The sequence below is a fragment of the Nyctereutes procyonoides genome, unplaced genomic scaffold, assembly GCF_905146905.1.
Source record: "Nyctereutes procyonoides isolate TBG_1078 unplaced genomic scaffold, NYPRO_anot_genome, whole genome shotgun sequence".
Classification (NCBI taxonomy): Eukaryota; Metazoa; Chordata; class Mammalia; order Carnivora; family Canidae; genus Nyctereutes; species Nyctereutes procyonoides.
Window position 1 is genome coordinate 2,680,452 of NW_026575030.1, and position 23,326 is coordinate 2,703,777.

Here is a 23,326-nt window from a genome sequence, read left to right on the forward strand (position 1 = left end):
ATGATATTTAAATTTAAGAGCAATGGCTTTTTGGGCATGTTTTTCAGCCCGTTTGAGCCTTATTCCCCTCAGAAAGTACATCAACAGTGTTCCAGCTCTGGACCACAGGACTCCAAGGGCCCTATGATATTTTTAGGGAATCTATAAGTCAAAACTAATTTTATAGGAAGACTATGTTATGTTTTTCACTCTCCTTGGTCATGGGCATATACTGGTTTGCCAGAAGCTATGCAACATGTGACATTGCAAAATTCTTGGTCATGGCATATACTGGTTTGCCAGAAGCTACGCAACATGTGACATTGCAAAATTCTGAATGTAGAAGGAGAAAGGAAAACCCACATAATTTTTGTTAGCCAGATATTAAAGACATTTGCAAAAGTATAAAACAGTGCCACTCTTCTTCTTAATTTTTGTTCTGGAATCTATAGTTATCTTCATAATTATATGTTGCTTACACTAACCTGTGATGGAGTTACTATTATTTCAAATATATTAATATGTATTTTTGAAATCTTGGTTCAATTTGGAATATGGTAAATGTTGATAGAGAGAACCCACAGAAACAAGAGCTCTTTGGAGCCCTCAGTGATTGTTTTCAAAAGTGTAAAGAGGTTCCAAATCCAAAAATTTTGAGAATCATTGCTGTGTATCACAGAGATGATAATGAGCATGTCATGGCATTGTTTGAGGTTGAAATATTTCATGTAAAGTATTTAGGGTAGTGCTTGACATACTAATTACTCACTAAACGTTATTTATATTAACTATTATCTTTTAAAAATAGAGATATGATGATACAATGTATTGAAACAGAAGAGGCAAAATAAGTCAGTCACATTGTCTCTGAAAGAGGTGACCTGGATAAAACTATGACCCAAATGTGCAGTAAAGTATAATACTATTGCATTAAAAAGACTTGAAGAATTTAGGGAGTAACAGTCAAACATATGACAGATTCTTCATAGTTAAAATATTTATGAGGAAAACCCTGTTTTCCCTATGTGACTTGTTGCTGAAAAGTATGAACTTGAAAAAACGATTTTATCTTAGAAATAGAATGTACCTTCCCATTTAAAGGAGTTCAATTTCAATCTTCTGATAATATTATCACCTAACTTCAATGTTAAAATCCAGTTTTGAATGCAGTACTCTTCTGTTGTGCTTATTCCACCTTAGGACACTGATTTGCTTAGGTGTGCTCTCTGTCAGATCCTGAGCTCTCTAAAAGTAGGAGAGTCTATCCATATTTCCTGGGGTCTAGAACAGTGCCAAGCAGAGAGTGAATTCACACTGCTGAATGAGTTAGAATTTTCATCATCATTGGATTACATGGTCATTTGGCAAAATATTCTGAATAAATTGGAAGAGATTGATGTATATATTATATCATACGTAACTATATATTTAAGAATTTGAAATTCTTTGGAATGTAATAACTTAACCTAAGAACCAAAACTAATATGAAGTTAGGGTATTTTGGGGGTACTATAGGATTCATCAATATCGCAGTATCTTTGGGTTTATAAGATGCCCAAGATTTTTTTTAAATACATATATGAGCAGGCCTTTCCTTTATTTTTGTAGCTATTTTTGTTATATTTGTTTTATTTCTGGTTATTCTTTATTTTTCTAGGAAAGTCAAGTAGAGATGACACAAATGACTTGGCAGTTTCATCAAAACACAGAGTACCTACTATACTGGCGGCTTCCTTGGTGTGCCTAAAGCACTATTTGTATAGAGTGGTTTGGGGCAAGGAGACTCACAATGAGTAGACATAATTCTTCACACTTACACTGTGTGCTGGTGTTGCTCTTCCTCCAGGGCATCGTGGGTGTGGGGGGGTCCCATCTGCCTGGTGGAGAGCGGAGCTGCTCACTGGTTTCATTCTCACCCATTCAGGGTATGTGCTGGGCTGCCTTAGAGTTGCAATAGAACATTGATTTGTCTCCAGACAGCCCTGTCTTTGACACTCATGCAACAGATGGCTCTGCAGTGCCCTTAAGTTTGTGGTCTCCACGCATCACAGACCGAATATATTCATCCTCTTCAAGCTGCTGATTGTTTTTCTGACCATGCAAACCTTGCAGGTCTTTTCTGGACTTTATAAATGCCAACATCCTGTTGTCTTCATTGAGGACAATCTTCCCATGGGCTTAAACTGCATTTGTGTCAGTGGCATTGTGAGGATCCACAGTTCACATAAATATTTTTGTTGTCGCTGTTTATTATCTTTAGTTGAAATTATCTGGGACTATGCTGACAGACTTCAGAAACCTAGGACTCATTCACCTTTTGGGTAAAAAAATTGAATAGGAAAAGTAGTTCTGTTTCATCCCTCTTGGAGGGAAGAATTCTTTTTGCATTTAACTGAAAGAGAAGTGTTTGTGGTCTCTTTTGTTTCATTGTGTGTGTATTCTTTATATCCTTCCTTTATCCCTATTCTGTAAATAAGGATCCACAGCTCTCAATAAGATATCCCTGGGCATTTGTTTTGCAATCATAAAGTCAATGCCCGCTTCATAATGAGCTACTGGCTTTGCTACAAACACAAAACAAAACAGTAATGCATTGCAAAAGCACAGTTGTCTGTTTCCAGCAGATGAGCTAAGGTCCTCAAATAGGAGCGAGAGTGTGTGTGTATGTGACTGTGTTTAATTTGCCTTGGGTAGCATGCAAGTCAAGGATTCTTTCTTTATTTTTTGAACAAAGCTGTTTTTAAGAACCCTGTATTTGCATGAAAAAGATGCTGGTCCCATTTGGTTTCACACATATATTGGGACCTTGGGGGTTTGAAGATATGGTTTGCCAAGGAACTGCTGAACCCAAGGACAAATGAGATGGCCATTAAAAAGGCAGACCCATTTATTTTTAATACTTTGACCAAGTTGATGATTTGAGCCCAGAAATGGGAATATCTAGAAATGCTGAGAATTTCATCATAGATGCTTTTCCCATCCAACAACTCTTTCACTTCCTTAATTTTGTAAAGAATGACAACTCATTCATACAAAAATAAAATATAATTCCTACTAAAAGCAAAAATCCTGCAAACTCATGGAATACCAATGATATGAAAGATTTGGGAGCTAGAAAGTACCAAACCTCAAGAAAGTATTCTTTTTTGTTTGTTCTTTTGGCCTTGAAATTCTCTTTCAAAGGAAATAGGATTCAGAAATTTACAATATAAAATAGGTCAAAATTGGGATGCTTTGCTTAGTGGGACTTAGATGGTACTGGTCTAAGCATACTGATGGTATGGTCTATAGCATAGGCAGGACCTATGCTATAGAAAACCACTGGCTGTTACTTATACGCCTTAGAGATATCTGCTCCATGACATTATGTGTATTGCATTTCCTGAATAAATGACTTAAACCAATTACAGAGCATGGTTTTAGAGACAGCTGTATTTGCCCTTTACTCAAATTCTACTCATTCAGTACCTAACTACTTTGAATCAGGGTAGCTCCCAAGTAACTAGACTTAAGCAGTTTTACAACTTACAATAAGGAGGTCTAGGTTGCAGGGCTCCAGTTGGGGATTGTCTTTATCATGACCCAGACTGCACTGAGATTCCCCATGTTTGTGTCACACATTTCCACATGGCTGTTTGAAGTTGGGCACATCTCTTACATGGTGGTAGGTCAGACTTAAGCTGATGTTTCCCGTTGCCACATAATTTGCTCTGTTGCACCAAATCAAATGGCTAACATGCTGCCACTTTGAAGATGAGCCTTTCACATTGGTCCACTCACTATTTATTAAATGCCTAAAAATATAATGTGTGGGCAGAGTATAAAATTCATGAATTCCTAATATTTTCCTTCTTAAAAACTATGTAATGGCTAAAACTATTAAAATTTTCTTTCAAATTGAATTTTATAAGATTTCACTGGAACCTATACCGTGTGGTAACTCCTAAGAGTGTTATAAAGGCTGATTATTTTAAGGAAAAAATAGTCATGTTCCTAACCTTTAAGCTGTATGAGGACTCTTTCATCATTTAGTAGGATGATTGTGCTAAGATAGACTTTGCTCTGTTTCTAGGAATGTCTTCTTTACGCTAAACCGCTTTTGTAAAAAATAGTTATGCTGTTAGCAAATATATTCATTCAGTCTTGTGCTGAAGATTCAGCAATCAGGAATAATGATTCCAGGAAATTTTCCAGACCATCCTTCCATTTTAGTTCTGTATCTTATAGTTTAAGTTCTTCATGTGTAGTCCTAGGATGCTGAGTGTTCCTGAGACCCTTTCAAGAGACCTGAATCTGCAGAGAGAGAGAAAGAGTGTGTTGTGTGTAGTCTCCTTTAATTGTTCTAATCATTTGTTTTAGTTTTCGTTGTAGTAGTCTGACAAATCTTTTTTTTACGTTTCATATTTATATTTTGACACAATTATAAATGAATTTTTTTAAACTTTCCAATTGTTTGCTGCTAGTATGTAAAAACACAATTGGTTTTTGTGTATTGGCTTATATCTGTGACTGCTAAATTCAGATATTAGCTGTATAGTGGTTTTGTAAGTTCCTTATTATTTTCTATTTAGAAAATTGCCATCTGTGAACAGAGACAGTTTTACCTTCTCTTTTTTGATATTCACGTCTTTTATTTGTCTTGCCTTATTGAGCTACATGGGAGTTTTGCCTGTCTTTGCACTTTATATAAATGGAATCATAAACTATATATTCTTCTGTGTTTGCTTCTTTCATATGCTTGCCATGGCCCATATGTTGTTGTGCTTAGACTCCTTCTCAGTCCTTTCTGGTATCTCAGTGTATAATGATGTAGAAGTTTATCCATTCTGTTGCTAATGGGGTGCACATTTTTTAGTTTAAAGTGATAACAAGCAGTGCATCTATGAACATTCTAGTACATGTCTTTTACTGAGCATATATATGCATTTCTGTTGGGTATATACCACCCCCGGGTGGAACTGCTCCATCATAAAGTATATAGGGTAAGTTCTCTGGTTTCTTTTGTCTACATATTTACCATGTTTTTATTTTTCATCTTAAACCAGAAGTTGGTCATATTTTTCTCTTTCAATTCTTTGCTTCTTTCATCTGCTCATTAGGGCTTGAGTCAGAGAACACAGAGATTTCTGCCTTTCTCACCTCACAAATAGGTGCATGATTTCATCTCTTCCTGGCTTCTTTCTCTTGAATTTGTTGCCTTCTCCCACAGGGTCTATGCATGGGTGCTGCCCCAGGCTCCCAAAATTTGTTCCCCTCGGGGATCTCCTGGTTCTAGTTTTATTCCTTCTAGTCTGTCTCTTTAGGCACGAATTCAAAGAGAACTATTTCTACTAAAAAAAAAAAAAAAAAAAATTACTTAACTGTAACTAACCTGAAGCACATGCCTTCTTGGCAGTCAAAGGCATTTCAAAAGCCCAAGCAGTTAGGCCTAGAGAAATCTCACTCAGCTGTGAATCCAGGCTGTCCCTTGCTGTTTGCAAATAGCTGAATTGCTGGTCCTGTCCCATGTAGAGGAAAGGCTGAGGGATGAAATATAACACAAATGGTTTCACAATTTGATAGCAGTAGAAAGCTTTTGGGGGAACTCCTTGTTAAAACTAAGATTAGAAGATTACTGGAAGGGTTCACTTACCCCTACTTCATCTGTAAACTTTTTTTCCTTAAAGACATTTATTTATTTACTCATTCATTCATTCACGGGAGACAGAGAGAAAGAGAAAGAGAGAGAGAGAGAGAGAGAGAGAATGGCAGAGACACAAGCAGAGGGAGAAGCAAGCTCCCCGCAAGGAGCCCTATATGGGACTCGATTCCGGGTCTCGGGATCAGTACCTGAGCCAAAGGCAGACAGACGTTCAACCACTGAGCCATCCAGGCATCCCAGTAAACTTTTTCTTAAGAATCATTGACAAACTATCCAAAATGTAGTATTTCATCACTTTACAAAATCTTCTTAACATTTGGATGAATATTAATTTTTTTCTATATGAAATCAGAATTACAATTATAAAAGACATGAAATGGACCCCATTGTAAAATAAAGAGTGCTAAAATAAACATTTTTAGATTTTAGATATTTTCTCAGCTCTGAAAAATGATAAACAAAATTTTTATTTAGGATTTGTGAAATAAAACCTCAAGTTTGATCCTAATGCAGTTAATATGTACCAGCTGGGAGCTTGGTATGCTACTTAGCCTGTCTGAGCCTCAGTTTCCAAATCTATAAATGGGGATAATGAAACCTGTTATAAGGTTGCTGTTAGCCTCATATAAGATCAGATAAAATACTCAGCATGGTACCTTGAATGTAGCAAAGTCTGTAAGTGATTTTCTATTATTATTTCAAGCATGATACAGATTTGTTTGCCTTTTAAAATTCACGATCAGTACAAAGCAACAAAAGAAATAAAAATAATCATATGCAAGCCAAGTTGATACAGAAAGGACAGTATTTTAGCTGCAGAAAATTTGTTTCCAAATTATTTATGTTAATAAACATAAAGGGAAGCTTTTACTTAGCATTCAGTGTTTATTTGGCTTTTATAAAATCCAAAGCAAAAAAAAAAAAAATCTCTTTCATGACACTCAATGAAAACAATGCACGAATGACTTTAAATATTTATAGAAAGTTTAGTGGAGGAAGTGAGCTAAACCAAGGAAGGAGTTCCTCTAGAGACCTCAAAAGAATGTTTCAAAGCCATGCCAGTGTACCTCTACCCTGAGAAGAATAGGCAACTAACCATGTGCTCTTGTTTCTCCAGGGAGAAATTGGCTGTGGCCCGACTGCAGCGAGAAGTTGCCCAAAGAAGAAGTGAGGGGGCCATGGTAAGTGCTGGCTGGTTTCTCCTGATCCTGAACCTCCCTTCCAAAGATCTCTGCCTTGGAGGGAAAATACTTGCTTGCAGCAAACTTAATGATGTGTTGGTAAATAATGTATTTATAATGCCATTTGGACAACTCTGCCATTTGCAGATGGGAGGCTAGGTGGGAAGGGCAGTATTAATTGAGAAATAGAAATAACTCTTTGGGTTTTGAAGGGGATGTTCAAGCATTCAAAGGGTTATGTGGCTTTATTTCCTGAAGACCCGGGCTTCCAACTGTGAACACAGTGTCAGTAAATGAGCAATCTTAGGTTTTCAGCTAAGAACCTTTCAACATAGCTCAAGCCTCTCAGTTCTTTGAACTTAGAAACAAACAACCCAAAAGAACACTAAGATGTTTGCTAATGTAATTGTCTTCTATCCTTTTCTTTCTCTGCACTGTTGCAGTGTATTTCTCCCTGTCCTTCCCAGCGTGTGCTGCTCAGAAAACTGATGTTTTCTTGTGTTTTGAATTGTACTAAAAATCAATATGGGTGTTTTGGTCCATAGCAACTTCATTTATAGACTCTCTTTGTGAAAGTATCTGCCTGTGTGCTGCTCTGACATCAGAGATGACTGTCTGGGGCCCCAGGGAGTGTGTGTACATGTGTGGATTAACTGCTTCTGCTACCTCTAAGCAAAAAATAGAACGCCAGATTTTTTTTTCCTCACATATGACAAAACAATGGCACATGTTCAGTTTTTCAGCACAAGAATTATCTTTTTTTAAAAAAGAGAAGTGACACATTTTCAGACCTTGCAGGCTGCTTCTGTTTGATTTCATGAGGGTTAATTGACAATCCATCTACTGAAAAGAATAAGAAATTGGTAAAATATGCTGGCCTCGCACTTCTCTCAGGGAAGGTAAAGGTCTGGAGCAAGAGGCTGAATATTTAGTGTGTTCCAGAATGGTGCAGTGGCCTTTGAGCATGCTAAAATACTTAGGTGATCACACTGTTTGCAATTCTGGTGATCTTAATGCAAAGAGAATCTTAAGTGTTCAAACAATAGGAAACAACTGTTCACAAGCATCTTTGAGCAATGAAATGGAAATACATTGGAGAAAATGAACCTTTAGTCAAATAGTGAACTGAAAATGCCTGATCTGGACTTTGATGGCGTGGGATATGTGTATGGGCTAGGCCATTCTGCAGTGCTTTAGTCTTTTGTTTGGGTCTAGCTCCTGTTGTACACGTTGTCAGCTGTGTCCTAAATGAATGTGAAGAAATGACAACTTTTCTAGATCTCATTTTTTTTCATCTTCAAAATGAGGAGGTTGGAATTTTATGATTCCATTAATTTAGTGGATCACACCACTGAATATTTGTTCATGTAAAGTTTTTATGAGGGGGAGTTTTTCCTAGTAATATCTAAATGCTATTTAAGCTCATAAGAACAGGTCTCTAAAGAATGTATCTTTCTGACTGCCAATGAATGTATTTCAGCTGAAATAATCCCAGGCATATAACTCACTAGTCTTTCATAAGATAAAAACCCCTTTTGAAATATTGTAGCACAATTGTTCAACAACATCAGGAATATCCCAAAAATACAAGGATGCAAAAAGATTACTTTCATTACTTTGGAAATGTTTTTATTATTCTTATTTTGATTATGGAAATGAAAAACACACTTATGTGTTGGTTGATTTAACAAGTATTTATTGATCACCTACTATGTGCCCGGCACTGTCCTAAGCTCTGGGGAAATATCAGTAAAAAAAAAAAAAAAAAAAAAAAAAAAAAGGCAAAAATATGAGAGCTTACATCTTAGTGACTGTGGAAACAGACATTGAATGTATTTAGAGTGAGAGATGGTGGAAACAGCTAGGAGAAAATAAGATCAGGGTAGGAGAGATTGGGATTTTTAGGGCATTACTATTTTAAATAGAATTTCACAGAAGTAAGTCACTGAAAAGTTAGTGTTTGAGCAAAACTTGAAGGAGGCAAGGGGGCAAACCCTGGTGATATCTTGGAGGAGGATCATTCTAGGTTGGGAGATCTGCAGGAGCAAAAGACCTGGAGTACCTGAAGAAAAGCCTGGAGACAAGCTGGCTGGAGGGTAGCCAGTGCGGAGAGGCTGAATACTGGAAGATAAAGTCAGGAAGTGAAAAGTCATCAAGGTCCAGGGATCTCTGGCTCATGCTGTGAGTGATAGGAGCCATTGAAAGGCTTTGCATGAAGCAGTGACGTGATTTACTACTATTCATATCACTGTTTCCCCTGTCCCATTATTTATCACATCTCAATTCCTTAGAGACACCATAAGCCCTGATTTTTATTAACATCCTTTATTTTGTTTCTTCTCCCTCTTTCTCAACATTTTTCTCCTCTTTCCTTACCTCTGAGTTTTCTACTTAATTACATACTTCAGCTTTTCGGCTCCTAGGATTCATTTATTTCTGAAGTCCTGATTCTTTTAGTATCTGACAGCTCTTAAAGTCAGGCAGTTCTATTCATCCTCTAAATTTAATTCTTGCTGTTACAAGCCCAAAACTTTTGTCATGTCTGTAGCAGAAGCAGAAAGCAGTTTGTTACAACCACATCACAATATTTTAAAGGCTACTATTTACAGTATTCTTTATTTTTATCCACATGAAAGGAAACATGGTATGGAAAGTTAAATACGTATTTAAAAAAAAACTATAGAATTGAGGCAGGTATTGATTTTTAAAATCATCAATGAACCTGTTATAATCAAAGCTTTTAATGAAAAGCATGCCCTTTTAAAAATTGGACTTCATGCAATAAATCTCTACTTATAGGTTTTAAGATAGTACTCAAGGAACCGTTTTTAAGGGGTTTATTTTATTTTTTAATACACTTTTTATTTTAGGATAATTTTAGCCTTAAAAGAAGTTTCAGACCTGCAACCCTCTGATCCGGTTTTCTAATGTTAATATCTTCTATAATTACGGCATACTTATTACAACTAAGATTACTTTTGGTGTGTTGTATTAACCAAACTTTGGATTTTATTAGAATTTCACCAGTTTTTCCAATAATTTCTATTTTCTGATCTGAGGATTCAATCCAGAGTACCACATTACATGTAGAGAGATTGCTTTTTTTAAAATATTCTATTTATTTATTCATGAGGGACACAAAGAGAGAGAGAGAGAGAGAGAGAGAGAGAGAGAGAGAGGCAGAGACATAAGGAGAGGGAGAAGCAGGCTCCATGCAGGGAGCCCGATGTGGGACTCGATCCCGGGTCTCCAGGATCACACCCTGGACTGAAGGTAGCGCTAAACCACTGAGCCACCCGGGCTGCCTGAGAGATTGCTTTTTAATGGCTAGTTCATACAAATGTGGGACTAAAAAGACCATGAGCTTGGGAGTGAGGCAAATCTGGATTCAAAGTCCCTCTCTGCCAGTAGTTAGCTATGTGGGCTTGGGCACATTACTAGCTTTTATCAGTTTTGCCTGCCTGCTCTTTTGTTCTGTTAAGAGAACTTACTTATTTGGGAAAGATTCTTTCAGCAATTAGACATTTCATATTTGTTTCCTTTGGTCTTAACTCTTTCATGAACTAACTCACTATTGTTTTTACACTTATCATTATTTTTCGCAAACTGCTACACGATCATGTTTCTCTTCATTCTAGGAGATTTTTTTTTTTAAGATTTTACTTATTTATTTATTCATGGGAGACAGAAAGAAGCCGAGACATAGGCAGAGGGAGAAGCAGGCTCCCTTCAGAGAGTGATGTGGGACTTGATCCCAGGACCTCGGGATCACGCCCTGAGCCAAAGGTAGACGCTCAACCGCTGAGCCACCTAGGCATCCCATTCTGGGAGATTCTGTTTCTACTTGTACTCCCTAGCGCTGGTTCAGTTTACATACCAAAGATGAAACTTCTTCTATCCTTAAGACTTTAATGTCATCTTAAATTTGGATATATGTAAAAAGACCACTCTACTCCAAGAGTATAAAGATATTCATTATCATTATCTTTCAGAAAGTACATAGTGTTTTTTTTTTTTTTTCTGTAAATCTTGGCATCATCTAGATGGAATTAAATTGGTGTAAGGCACTACTGGGTATTTACCCCAAAGATACAGATGTAGTGAAGGGACACTTGCATCCCAATGTTCATAGCAGCAATGTCCACAATAGCCAAACTGTGGAAGGAGCAATGATATCCTTCAACAGATGAATGGATAAAGATGTGTGTGTGTGTATATATATATATATATATATATATACACACACACACATACATATACACAAACACACACACACACACTGGAATATTACTCAGCCATCATAAAGGATGAATACCTTCCGCTTGCTTTGATGTAGTTGGAACTGGAGGGTATTATGCTGAGTGAAATAAGTCAATTGGAGAAAGACAGTCATCATATGGCTTCATTCAGACATGGAATATAAGAAATAGTGAAAGGGATTATAAGGGAAAGGAGGAGAACTGAGTGAGAAAAAATTAGGAAGACTAATGATGAGAGACTCTTAACTCTGGGAAATAAATAAAGGGTTGCAGAAGGGTAAGAGAGTAGGGTGATACAGTGACTGGGTGATGGGCATTAAGGAGGGCACTTGGTGGGATGAGCACTGAGTGTTATACTGTATGTTGGCAAATTGAATTTAAATAAATAAATAAATAAATAAAGAATTGGTGTGAGGCAGGGATCAAAAGGAATGTTTTCCCCAAATCATTCATTAAATAGTCTAACCTTTACTATCATCTTTATTGTATTCCAAATACTCGTGTTAATCTACATGCATTATTGGACTGCTTATACTTTTGTATTAACCATCATTGATTCTTACATGATTCTAAATTGTTTTAATTACTAGAAATTGATAGTGTAATTAATATTTTGTAGACCGGATTCCTTCTGATTGTACTTTTTTTCTTCCCATTTGCAAAGACCATTTTATCTATGAATAGCAACAAGAATTTATGAGTTAAAATATGTGTTTAGATTTTAAAAAGAGTAGAGAGCATTTTTATATGTTTTTACAACAAAACAAAATATTATAGTGAGACCATTTCAAAATGACATGAATAATGGGGAGATCAGAATCCTTGGACCCTGTGTGGCCTTCTTGGAGGACAAGGCAAATTTATGGCAGCAGAAGCATCACCACATCTTGCTCTTTGAATGCCACAGTGTGGACAGCCAGCTATGGTGGTGACACTGGAGTTCACTGGGTTCCCCAATACATACTTAGGGAAAAAACACCTATAGAAACTTCACCTCTGTAGCACAGGGTTCAATACCTATTATTTCAACAAGAAGAGATCATTCCTGTTGACTTCAGAGACACATGTGAAGACAGGAACACAGCACACAGTCCATGTGACATTGCCTGGGTGAACTGTCATGGTTTTGCGTAGTATGCCCTTCTTGACATTGCTGAACAGCTATATAGACAACTGTATAGTCTGGACTCTGCCAGACAGAAGACTTCCAAGAAAAAATAAAAAAATAAAAAATAAAACATTTAAAATTAAAAAAAAAAAAAAAAGAAGAAGAAGAAAAAGGAGAAGAAGACTTCCAAGAGGGGGAATTCAGAGTTTGGAAACCCAAGCGTAAAGGGGCATGGCACCATTGTCTCAAAGAATACCAATTCTTACTACTCGTTTGTTAGGGTCAGGACTCTTTTTTTTTTTTTTTTTTTTAATATTTTATTGTATTCATGAGAGACACAGAGAGAGAGAGAGGCAGAGACACAGGCAGAGGGAGAAGCAGGCTCCATGCAGGGAGCCTGATGTGGAACTCGATCCTGGGACTCCAGGATCACTCCCTGAGCTGAAGGCAGGTGCCAAACTGCTGAGTCACCCAGGGATCCCCCAGGATTTGGTTTTGATAGAAGTTTGTTCTTCACAATAGCCCAATGGATCATACATCTGGTTTTCTAACTGGTAGTAGACAAAGAAGGGGGTTTGGATGGGACCAAGGTAAATTGTTTGTTTTTACTTTTTTAAAAATTAAGATACAATTAACATATGACATTATATTAGTTTATGATCCAGAAGACATAATATGGGTGTATATATAGTGAAATGGTTACCATAATAAGTCTAGTTAACATTCGTCACTATACATAGTTCAAGATTTTTTTTCTTTTGATGATAACTTTTAAGATTTACTCTCCTTAACAACTTGGAAATATAAAAATAAAGCATTATAAACTATAGTTACCATAATATATATATATATGATATATATATATTATATATATATATATCAATATATATATTCTAAGGCTTTATTTTATTTATTTTATTTATAGTTGCCATGATATATATATCATATATATATATTCATATTCTAAGGCTTTATTTATTTTACAAGTGGAAATTTGTACCTTTGACCATTTTAATCCTTTTTTCCCACCCCCACCTCTGGCACCTACTAATCTGTTGCCTCTATCTATGATTTCATTGCTTTATTTTTGTTTTTTCTTTTAAGATTTTGCAAATAAGTAAGGTCATGCAGTATTTGTCTTTCTCTGTCTGACTTATTTCATTTAGTGTAATGCTCTCAGGGTCCCTCCATGTTGTTGCAAATGGCAAGATTTCCTTCTTTTATGGCTGAATAATATATATATATAATAAATTATAAATATATATATATATAATATTTTCTTCATCCCTTCATCTGTTGATGGACACTTAGGTTGTTTGCATATCTTGGCGGTTGTAAATAATCCTGCAGTGAACATGGGAGTACAAATATCTCTTTAGGATAGTGATTTTATTTCCTTTGAATAAATACCCAGAAGTGAAATTGCTGGATCATATGGTACTTCCGTTTTTAATTTTTTGCAGAACTGCTGTACTGTTTTCCACATTGGCTATACCAATTTACATTCACACCAACAGTGCGCAAGGGTTTCCTTTTTTCCACATCATTGACAACTTTTACATGTTGTGTATAATAGTCATTTTAATATTGTTGCATCATTGTGAGGTGATATCTCATTATGGTTTTGATATGTACTTCCCGGATGAAAATGGTGTTGAACACCTTTTCCTGTGCCTCTTAACTACCTGTATGTCTTCTCTTAAAAAAATCTCTATTCAGCTCCTCTGCCCGTTTTTTGATGCGATTGTTTTTTGTTATTGAATTGTTTGAGTTCTTCATATATTTTTAATATTAACCCTTTGTCAGATAAATAATTTGTAAATATTTTCTCCTATTTTGTAGGTTGCCTCTTCATTTTATAGGTGGTTTCCTTTGTTGTGCACAGGCTTTTAGGTTTGATATAGTCTTATTGGTTTATTTTTGCCTTTGTTGCTTTTGCTATTTGGTATCCTATTTAAAAAATCACTGCCAAGACTAATGTTATAGAGCATACTCCCTATTTTTAATTCGGGCATTTGTATGATTTCAGGTATTTCATTCATGTCTTTAAGCCATTTGAAGTTAATTTTTATATGTGGTCTATAATAGTGGTCTAGTTTCATTCTTTTGCATGTGACTGTCCAGTTTCTCCAGCAGAAATTATTGAAGAGGGATCCCTGGGTGGCGCAGCGGTTTGGCGCCTGCCTTTGGCCCAGGGCGCGATCCTGGAGACTCGGGATCGAATCCCACGTCGGGCTCCCGGTGCATGGAGCCTGCTTCTGCCTCTGCCTGTGTCTCTGCCTCTCTCTCTCTCTCTCTGTGACTATCATAAATAAATAAAAAAATTTAAAAAAAAAAGAAATTATTGAAGAGACTATCTTTTCCCCATTGTTTATTTTTGATTCCTCTGTTGTAAATAAATTGACCAAATATGCATGCATTTATTTCTGGACTGTCTTCTATTTCATTGATCTATGCTAATGTCATACTGTTTTGATTACTATGGCTTTGTAATACAATTCTTCTTTCTCAAGATTGCTTTCTTTTTTTTTTTTCAAGGTTGCTTTCAAGGTCATTTGTAATTCAATACAAATCTTAAGATTGTCTTTCTTATTTCTGTGAAAAATGCCATTGGAATTTTAGTAGGGACTGCATTGAATCTGTGGGTTGCTTGGGTAATATGGAAATTTGAACAATATTCTTTCAGTCAATGAGCACAGAATCTCTTTTCATTTATTTGTGTCACCTTCAGTTTCTTTTGTGAATATCTTAGTTTTCAGCATATAAATCTTTTATCTACTTAGTTAGATTTATTCCTAAGAATATTATTTTTTGGTGCAACTAATTTTTTTAAATCTCTCTTTCTGATCACTATTAATATATTGAAGTACAACTGCTTTTTGAAAAACTGTTTTTAGCAGTATGAAAAGCTTGGACTTTTGTCATTGTGTTAATATGTTGATGTTAGAAGCAGCCATTGCAGTTGAGGTTTAAGTATCATCCACAGAAGAGAAACATCTGGGACATCATTCATATCATTCACCGGCTGAAACATAGCCACATTATGTATCTGGAAAAAGAACCAGAACATTTTTTTTTCCCACAAAAGCCAACTTAGAATGTCCTATCTACTTGGCTTTTAACTTATTAAGAGTTTAGAATGGTAGGTGTTAAACATCAGGAAATATTTCTGTATATATGTTAAATTTTGGAAATAGGCTCTGTATATTATTTTGATCATTTTTTTCAACATATCTCTCACAGAATATAATGAGGTCCTTGCTTTCATGAAATGTAATGAAAGGAACAAATATTTGTTATACAAATACATCAGTGTTCTACTTTTCATGATCCGTTTTCTGTCAGTAGCATCAGAAATCAATAACAGACAAAAATTTTTGAATAACTCTGAAAATTAAAATATATTTTAAGTAATTCCTTTTTTAACAAATTAAAAGGGAACCTAACAATATTTAAACTCAGTGGCAATGAAAATACTACTTCTGAGGTATAATCAAATTAATACTTAGGGTGAAAAGTATAGCTTTAAATTAAATGCATGAACTAGTCAAAGAATAGGTTTAAAATTGATTAATCAGGGATCCCTGGGTGGCTCAGCGATTTGGTGCCTGCCTTTGGCCCAGGGCACAATCCTGGAGTCTCAGGATCGAGTCCCGCATCGGGCTCCCTGTCTGGGGCCTGCTTCTCCCTCTGCCTGTGTCTCTGCCTCTCTCTCTGTGTGTCTCTCATGAATAAATAAATAAAAATATTAAAAAAAGGGCTAAATTTGAAAAAAAAATTGATTAATCATCCAATCAAATAGTAATAAAGAACAATAAAATAAACCTAAATAAAGAAGAAATAATGAAACAGAAACCAATGAAGTACAAAATGAAGAAATAGCATAAAATTGTCAGCAATACTAACTTATCTATTTACAATTAAAAATGGTAAGACTATTGGACCATATGAACACTGGGTAAATGATATTATTAATATTTAGATGTATTCTTGTTATTATGGTTGTGCATTTTAAAAAGAGTCCTTACTGTTTAAAGATATATGTAGGAATATTTACTGGTTAAATGCCTAGGTTTATCTAGCTTTTTGTGATGTCTAGGTTTACTTCAAAATAATACTTGAAGCGGGATGTTGGTGATTTAGAGGAAACAAAATTGGCCATATTTGGTAACTCTAGGAGTTGAGGGTTTATTATACTTCTTACTTTTATAAATGTTAAGACAAAAATTGTGTTAAAAGTTTTTAAAAAATCATGCCCCTAAAAAGCTACCAGGCTTCGATGATTTTACAGAGTTTAACTAAATCTTTAGTGAAGGAGTTACTGTTTTATACACATTGGTGCTGAAAAAAGAAAATGAGAGAAACATCCCAGCTCATTGTTTAAAAATAAGCTTTCCATTTTAGAAGAGTTAACTGTTTCCAAAAAATGCAAAGATAATAATCAGTAATAATTATCAGTATAACCTATGACTGTTGAGGTATACTGATGACCTGCCTGAGGTAATGTTTGCTGGGTTTCCAGCATGAAGTTTCTCTCCACCCATCCCCTTCTGTATTGTACTTTCTGGAAGGAAGTCACAATGCGTAGCTCATACTTCTGGATTGCAGGTTTATTCCACCTCCTTGAGGGTGGAGTATATACATAAATTATTTTGGATTTTTCTGTGTGGGATGTTTGTCTCTTTTCCCCCATTATTTTCAATCATTCACCTATATTATGATGCATGGGTGTTTACTTTATACCTTGGGCTATCAACCAATATAAACTACTTTATTGCTAAAATTGTTTGAGTTCAAGCCATTAGGAACTACTTACGTTGGCTCCTGTGTGTATTGATGCACTACCATCATTGTTTTTGTTGGTTTGTTATTCCCTTCTCTTTTTTTCCCCTTCAGTTTTATTGAGATATAATTGACATATAGCATTGTATAAGTTTGAAATATACAGCATAATGATTTGACTTACATGTACTGTGAAATGATGACCACAGTAAGTTCAGGTAATATCCATTACAGATATTATTATAATTTTTTTCTTTGTCATTAGAAGGACTCTTAAGGATCTACTCTCTTAACAATTTGTATATATTATACAGCAGTGGTAACTACAGTTATCATGTTATACATTTTATCCAGTACTTATTATCTTATAACTGGAAGTTTGTATCTTTTGACCACTTTCATCCAATTTTACCCTCATCACCATAATCACAAATCTGATCTTTTATTCTTTGAGTTTTTTTAAAATTTCAATTCCAGGGATCCCTGGGTGGTGCAGCGGTTTGGCGCTTGCCTTTGGCCCGGGCCGCGATCCTGGAGACCCAGGATCGAATCCCACATCGGGCTCCCGGTGCATGGAGCCTGCTTCTCCCTCTGCCTGTGTCTCTGCCTCTCTCTCTCTCTCTCTCTCTCTCTCTGTGACTATCATAAATAAAATAAAAAAAAATAAAATAAAATTTCAATTCCACATATAAGTGAGATCATATAGTATTTGTCATTCTTTGTTTGACATAGCTTTAATTAGTGTAATGCTTTCAAGATCCATCCATATTGCCATAAGTGCCAAGATTTTCTCATTGTTTTTGAATTAATAGTATTCATATATTCATCCATTAATGAACACTTAGATTGTTTCTATGTCTTTGCTATTGCTAGGAATACTGCTATGAACATGGAAGTACACATATCTCTTTAACATAGTGATTTCATTTCCTTTGTATATATTGCCAGAAGTGGAATTGCTGGGTCGTATGATAGTTGTACTTTTAATTTTTTGAGGAAACTCCCTGCTATTTTTCACAGTGGCCATACCAGTTTATATTCCCACCAAGAGTACATTAGTGTTCCCTTTCCTCTCTGCATCCTCACCAGCATTGTTGTCTTTTGTCTTTTGGATGCCCCAGCCATTCTACAGGCATCTCACTGTTTTCATTTGCATTTCCCTAATGATTCGTTCGTTATGTTGAGCATCTTTTCATGTACCTGTTGACTATATTACTACTTTGGCAAAATGTCTTCTCAGGACCTTTGCCCATTTAAAATTTTTTTTTGCTCTCGAGTTACATGAGTTGCCTGCATATTTTGGATATTAACCCTTATCAGATATATGGTTTGCAAATATTTTTAATCTTACATATGTTACTTTTATCATTTTATTGGTTGTTTCTTTTGCTATGAAGAAACTTTTTAGGGCAGCCCGGGTGGCTCCGCGGTTTAGCGCCGCCTTCAGCCCAGGGTGTGATCCTGGAGACCCAGGATCGAGTCCCACGTCAGGCTCCCTGCATGGAGCCTGCTTCTCTCTCTGCCTGCCTCTCTCTCTCTGTGTGTCTCTCATGAATAAATAAATAAAATATTTAAAAAAAGAAACTTTTTAGCTTATTATAGTCTCACTTGTTTATTTTTCATTTTGTTGTTTCTTCTTTAGATGTCATATGAAGAAATTGCCAAGAGCCAAATACGTTCTTTGGAGAGTATTATGGTTTCAGGTCCTATATTTAAGTCTTTATTCCATTTAATGTTGATTTTTGTAAATAGGAAAGGCAGGGGTCTAGTTTCATTCTTCTGCATGTGAATATCTGATTTACTAGAACCATTATTGAAGAAACTGTCTTTTTTTCCACTGAGTTTTTTTGGATCCTTTGTAAAATTAGTTGACCCTATATGCTTAGATATATTTCTGTTCAGTTATGTTTCATTGCTCTATGTGTCTGTTTGTATGCCAGTATTATACTGTTTTAATTACTACAGCCTTATAATATAGCTGATGCCTCCCATTTTGTCCTTCATTTTCAGGCTTGCTTTGGCTGTTTGGGGTTTTTTTGGTTCCATATAAATTTTAGGATTGTTTTTTCTACTGTGAAAAAATGCCCCTGGAATCTTTATAGGGATTGCATTGAACTATAAAGGGCTTTTGGAAATATTGACATTCTAACAATATTAATTCTTTCCATTTATGAATATGGGATAACTTCTCCCTCCCTCCCTCCCTCCCTCCCTCCCTCTTTACTCCCCCTTCCTTTTTCTGATCCTTCCTTTCTTTTTAGCACTTTCTTAATATCTGCCATTGCAAGATGCTTTGGTCTCATCTTGTATATTTCCTACCAGTGTTAGAATCAGCCATTTACCTAAGGAGCCTGTTTCCTTTTTTTTTTTTTATTTTTATTTATGATAGTTACACACACACACAGAGAGAGAGAGAGAGAGAGAGAGAGAGAGGCAGAGACATAGGCAAAGGGAGAAGCAGGCTCCATGCACCGGGAGCCCGATGTGGGATTCGATCCTGGGTCTCCAGGATCGCGCCCTGGGCCAAAGGCAGGCGCCAAACCGCTGCACCACCCAGGGAGCCTGTTTCCTTTTAATGGATAAGGGTATTTAAAACCAAGATACAAGTGCTAGATGCCAACTCACCTTTATGACGCTTGTTTTTTAAAGTGGTATTTATTCTAGAAAGCAATTATTGCTTGATATTAGAAAAGTGATTAATATAGTTGACAATGCTAATAGATTAAATAGAGAAAATAAGACTTCACTAGATATAGAATAAAACATTTGATAAAAAATTCAATCCCGGTTTATAATATATTTTGAAAAATGTATTCAGCTAAGAATAAAGGGAATTTCTTTAAATTGATAAAAGAAGTCCACTGAAAATCTTCAGTAAACATTGTACTTAATGCTGACAAGTTAGAAGTATTCCTTTTAAAATCTATAGCCAGACCAGGATGCCTCCTGTTACTCTTTCTTTTTATTGTACTTTAAGATAAATAAAGGATTGTGTAAAAAATCAAACTTTGTCTATTTGTGAATAATGATTGTCTAAATAGAAAAACTAAAGTCCTCTTACACTTTAAAATTATTAGATATAAAATGAAAATACAGAATCCAGTAGAAATCCAACACATCAGTTATCAACTCTTACAGTGTAGTTTTAAAAGATAGTACTTAAAATAGTTTTTTTTTTTTTTTTTTTTAAGGCATATAGGAATAAATATAGTTGAGAGCTCCTGGGTGTCTCATTTGGTTAAGCACCAACTCTTGATTTTGGGTTAGGTCATGATCTCAGGGTCGTGATATGAGCTCCATGTCCAACTCCATGCTGGGTATGGAGCCTGCTTAAGATTCTCTCTCTCCCTCTCCCTCTCCCCCTTCCCTGCCACTTGTTCTCTGTCTCATAGAAAAAAAAAATCAATATTCTTACTACCCACACTTGGTGATGTCAGGCCTGGCCCATGGTAAGATTCAGGTTAAATGTACACTTTCCTTTTATTCCAAATCATATACTGGAGATAGAATATCCCCCAGGAAACTTGGAAACTAGGATTTGTTCCATTTTTCAAACAAGGCAGGAATTTCAGAAGATTAAGTATGAAGAGTCTCATAATCCCTCATGAGGCTAAAATGGCCTTCTTCGCTTCTGTATTTTGTGTTTGAAAGGGGTACAGAGAGATATAGGACACCATGAAGTAAGGCACCTTCTCTTCTTATGCTTTCAAAAACTGAAGTGAAATTTGTATACATTGAAATGTACATATGTCCAATTTGATGAGTTTAGACCGATGTACTCACTTGTAATACCAACACCCAGGTTGAGAGAATATTTTTATTACCATAAAAGTTCCCTCTTAATCTTTTTTAGTTATACACCCCTTTGGTATACTTGATATATTTACACATTATTTTTGCCTATTCTTAAATTTTATATGGATGTTACACAGTATTTTTTGTGTTTTATTTCCTTCAACATTTGAGATTCATCCATGTATTGTGTGTCCCAATAGGTTTTGTTTGTTTCTTAGTAGCCAAATAGTATTTAATTATATGACTATATTACAATTTGATTATCTAAGTTTCCTTTTGACAGATACTTGTTTTTGTCTTTTTCCAGTTTGGTCTATTATAAATAAGGCAGGTATGAAATTCGTATACGATCTTTTTGTGGTCATATCAGCCCATTATCTCATACATAATTTTGCAAATGCTCTGTCCCATTCTGTAGGTTTCCTTTTTTTTTTTTTTTTTTTTTTACTTTCTTGGCAGTTTCCTTTAAAACACAAAACTTTTTGATTTTGAAGGACTAATTTATCCATTTTTTCTTTTGTCACTTTTGGTCTTATATCTAAGAAGGCTTTGCTTAACCAAGGTCACAAAGATTTTCTTCTAATAATTTTGTAGTTTTAGCTTACTTTTAGCTCTCTGGCCCATTTTGAGTTATTTTTTAAGTATTATTTGAAGAAGGGGTCCAACTCCATTCTTTCATATCTGGCTATCCAGTTGTCTTAGCACCATGTATTGAAAAGACTGTTCTTTCCCCCCACTCTCACCCTTCCTGAATTGTCTTGATGCCACTGTTTAAAATCAGGTGATATGAATGTAAAGTTTTGTTTCTGGCCTTTTAATCTGTATGTCTATCCTTATGCCAGTAGAATACAGCCTGATTACTGGAGTACCACTGTGTAGTAAGTTTTAAAATTGGGAGTGTGCATACTACCATTTCATTTTTTTAATTCTTTATTTAAATTCAATTTAGTTATCATATAGTATAGTATTAATTTCAGGGGTAGTTTCAGGGGTAGAATTTAGTGATTCATCAGTTGCATATGATACCCAGTGCTCATTACATCAAATGCCATCCTTAATGCCCATCACCCAGTTACCCCTTCCATCCACCCAGCTCCCCTCCAGCAATTCTCAGTTTTTTTCCTAGAGTTGAGTCTCTTAGGGTTTTCCCATTCTTTCTCAAGATTATTTTGACTGCTGTAGATCTGTTGAATTTCCTAGGAATTTTAGGATAAGCTTGTTATTTTCTAGGGGGTAAAAATAAAATAAAAGAAAAGAAAAAAGCCAGCTGAGATTTCAATAGGGAGTGAATTGAATTGGATAGATTAGTCTTGTTTACTTTTTGACTTTGCATGAATGAAATCTAGAGTACACACTTTGTGTCTAATTTTTTCACAGAGCACAATGCTTTTGACTTTCATTCATGTCATTGTATATATTGCTATATTGCTGAGTAGTATTTTTTTTGTGTAAATACACACACTGTCTATTCTCCTTTAGATAAACTTTTGGGTAGTTTCTAGTTTTGGGCCATTATGAATGAAGCTACTATGAACGTTCATGTGTAAATCATTATTATGGGTATATGTTTTTATTTCTTTTGGATGAATACATAGGAGTGGGATTGCTGGATCTTACATTAACTGTATGTTTAGATTATAAGAAATGGTCATTTTGTTTTCTAAAAGAGTTGTTCCATTTTACATTTCCATCAGCAGTATATGAGAATTTTGGTTGACTGACAACCTGGCTAGTATTTGACATTGTTATCTTAACTTTAGATATTGTCAAGATATGTATGTGGTGGTATCATATTGTGACTTAATTTGCATTTCCTTGTTGATGAAAAATGCTGAGCACTTTTCACCCACCTATTATCTCTTTATATGTCTGGTAAATTGTCCTTACTTGAGGGAAGTGACAAGTTTTCTTACTGAGTTGCAGGAGTTTGTTATGTATTTTAAATACAGGTCTGTTGTCCAAAGAGGTGTTGGAGAGTTTCTCCCATTCTTTAGTTTGCCTGTTTATATGCAATGATGGTGTCTTCTGATGAGCAGAAGTATTTTAGCATAGATGATATTCTATTTATTGTTTGTTTCTTCTTCTTTCATGGTTAATGCTTTCTGTAGTGAAATACTCTTTCCATACCCTATGTTGACTGAAATACCATTTTTTTTTCCTAGAAATTTTATAGTTTCGGTTTATGTTTAGATCTTTGATTCACTGGGACTTAATTTTTGTCTGTGATGTGAAGTAAGGCTTGGGATTAATTTTTTAAAATACAGATATCAACATACTTTTCTGTCATTTTTTGAAATGACCTTGCTTCTATTATTGAGTCACTTTTGTGCTAGTTTTGGAAGCCATTGCTTCTATATGCAGAGTTCTATATCTGGGTTATTACTTCTGTTCCTTATATCTATTTTTCCTATCCTTTGCAATTGCTGCCTTGTTAAATTATTGTGAATTTATTATAAGCTCTAAAATAAAGTAGTGTAAGTCCTTCAACTTTGTTCTTCTCCCGGACATTTTCACGATTTTAAGTCCCTTTAATTTCCATGCTGATATTAGAAAAAACTTATCAATTTTCTCAAAACATCCT

The 23,326-nt window shown here is 35.3% G+C and overlaps 1 protein-coding gene across 16 annotated transcripts in view; it reads left to right on the forward strand.

Annotated features, from left to right (window-relative positions):
* Positions 1-23,326, forward strand: part of NCKAP5 (NCK associated protein 5) — a 947,559-nt gene that overhangs the window by 429,025 nt on the left and 495,208 nt on the right. For all 16 annotated transcript variants that reach the window (XM_055316283.1, XM_055316284.1, XM_055316277.1 and 13 more), the window contains one exon: positions 6,738-6,801. In XM_055316283.1, coding sequence (XP_055172258.1) covers positions 6,738-6,801 — 64 coding nt within the window. The remainder of the gene's footprint in view (positions 1-6,737; positions 6,802-23,326) is intronic.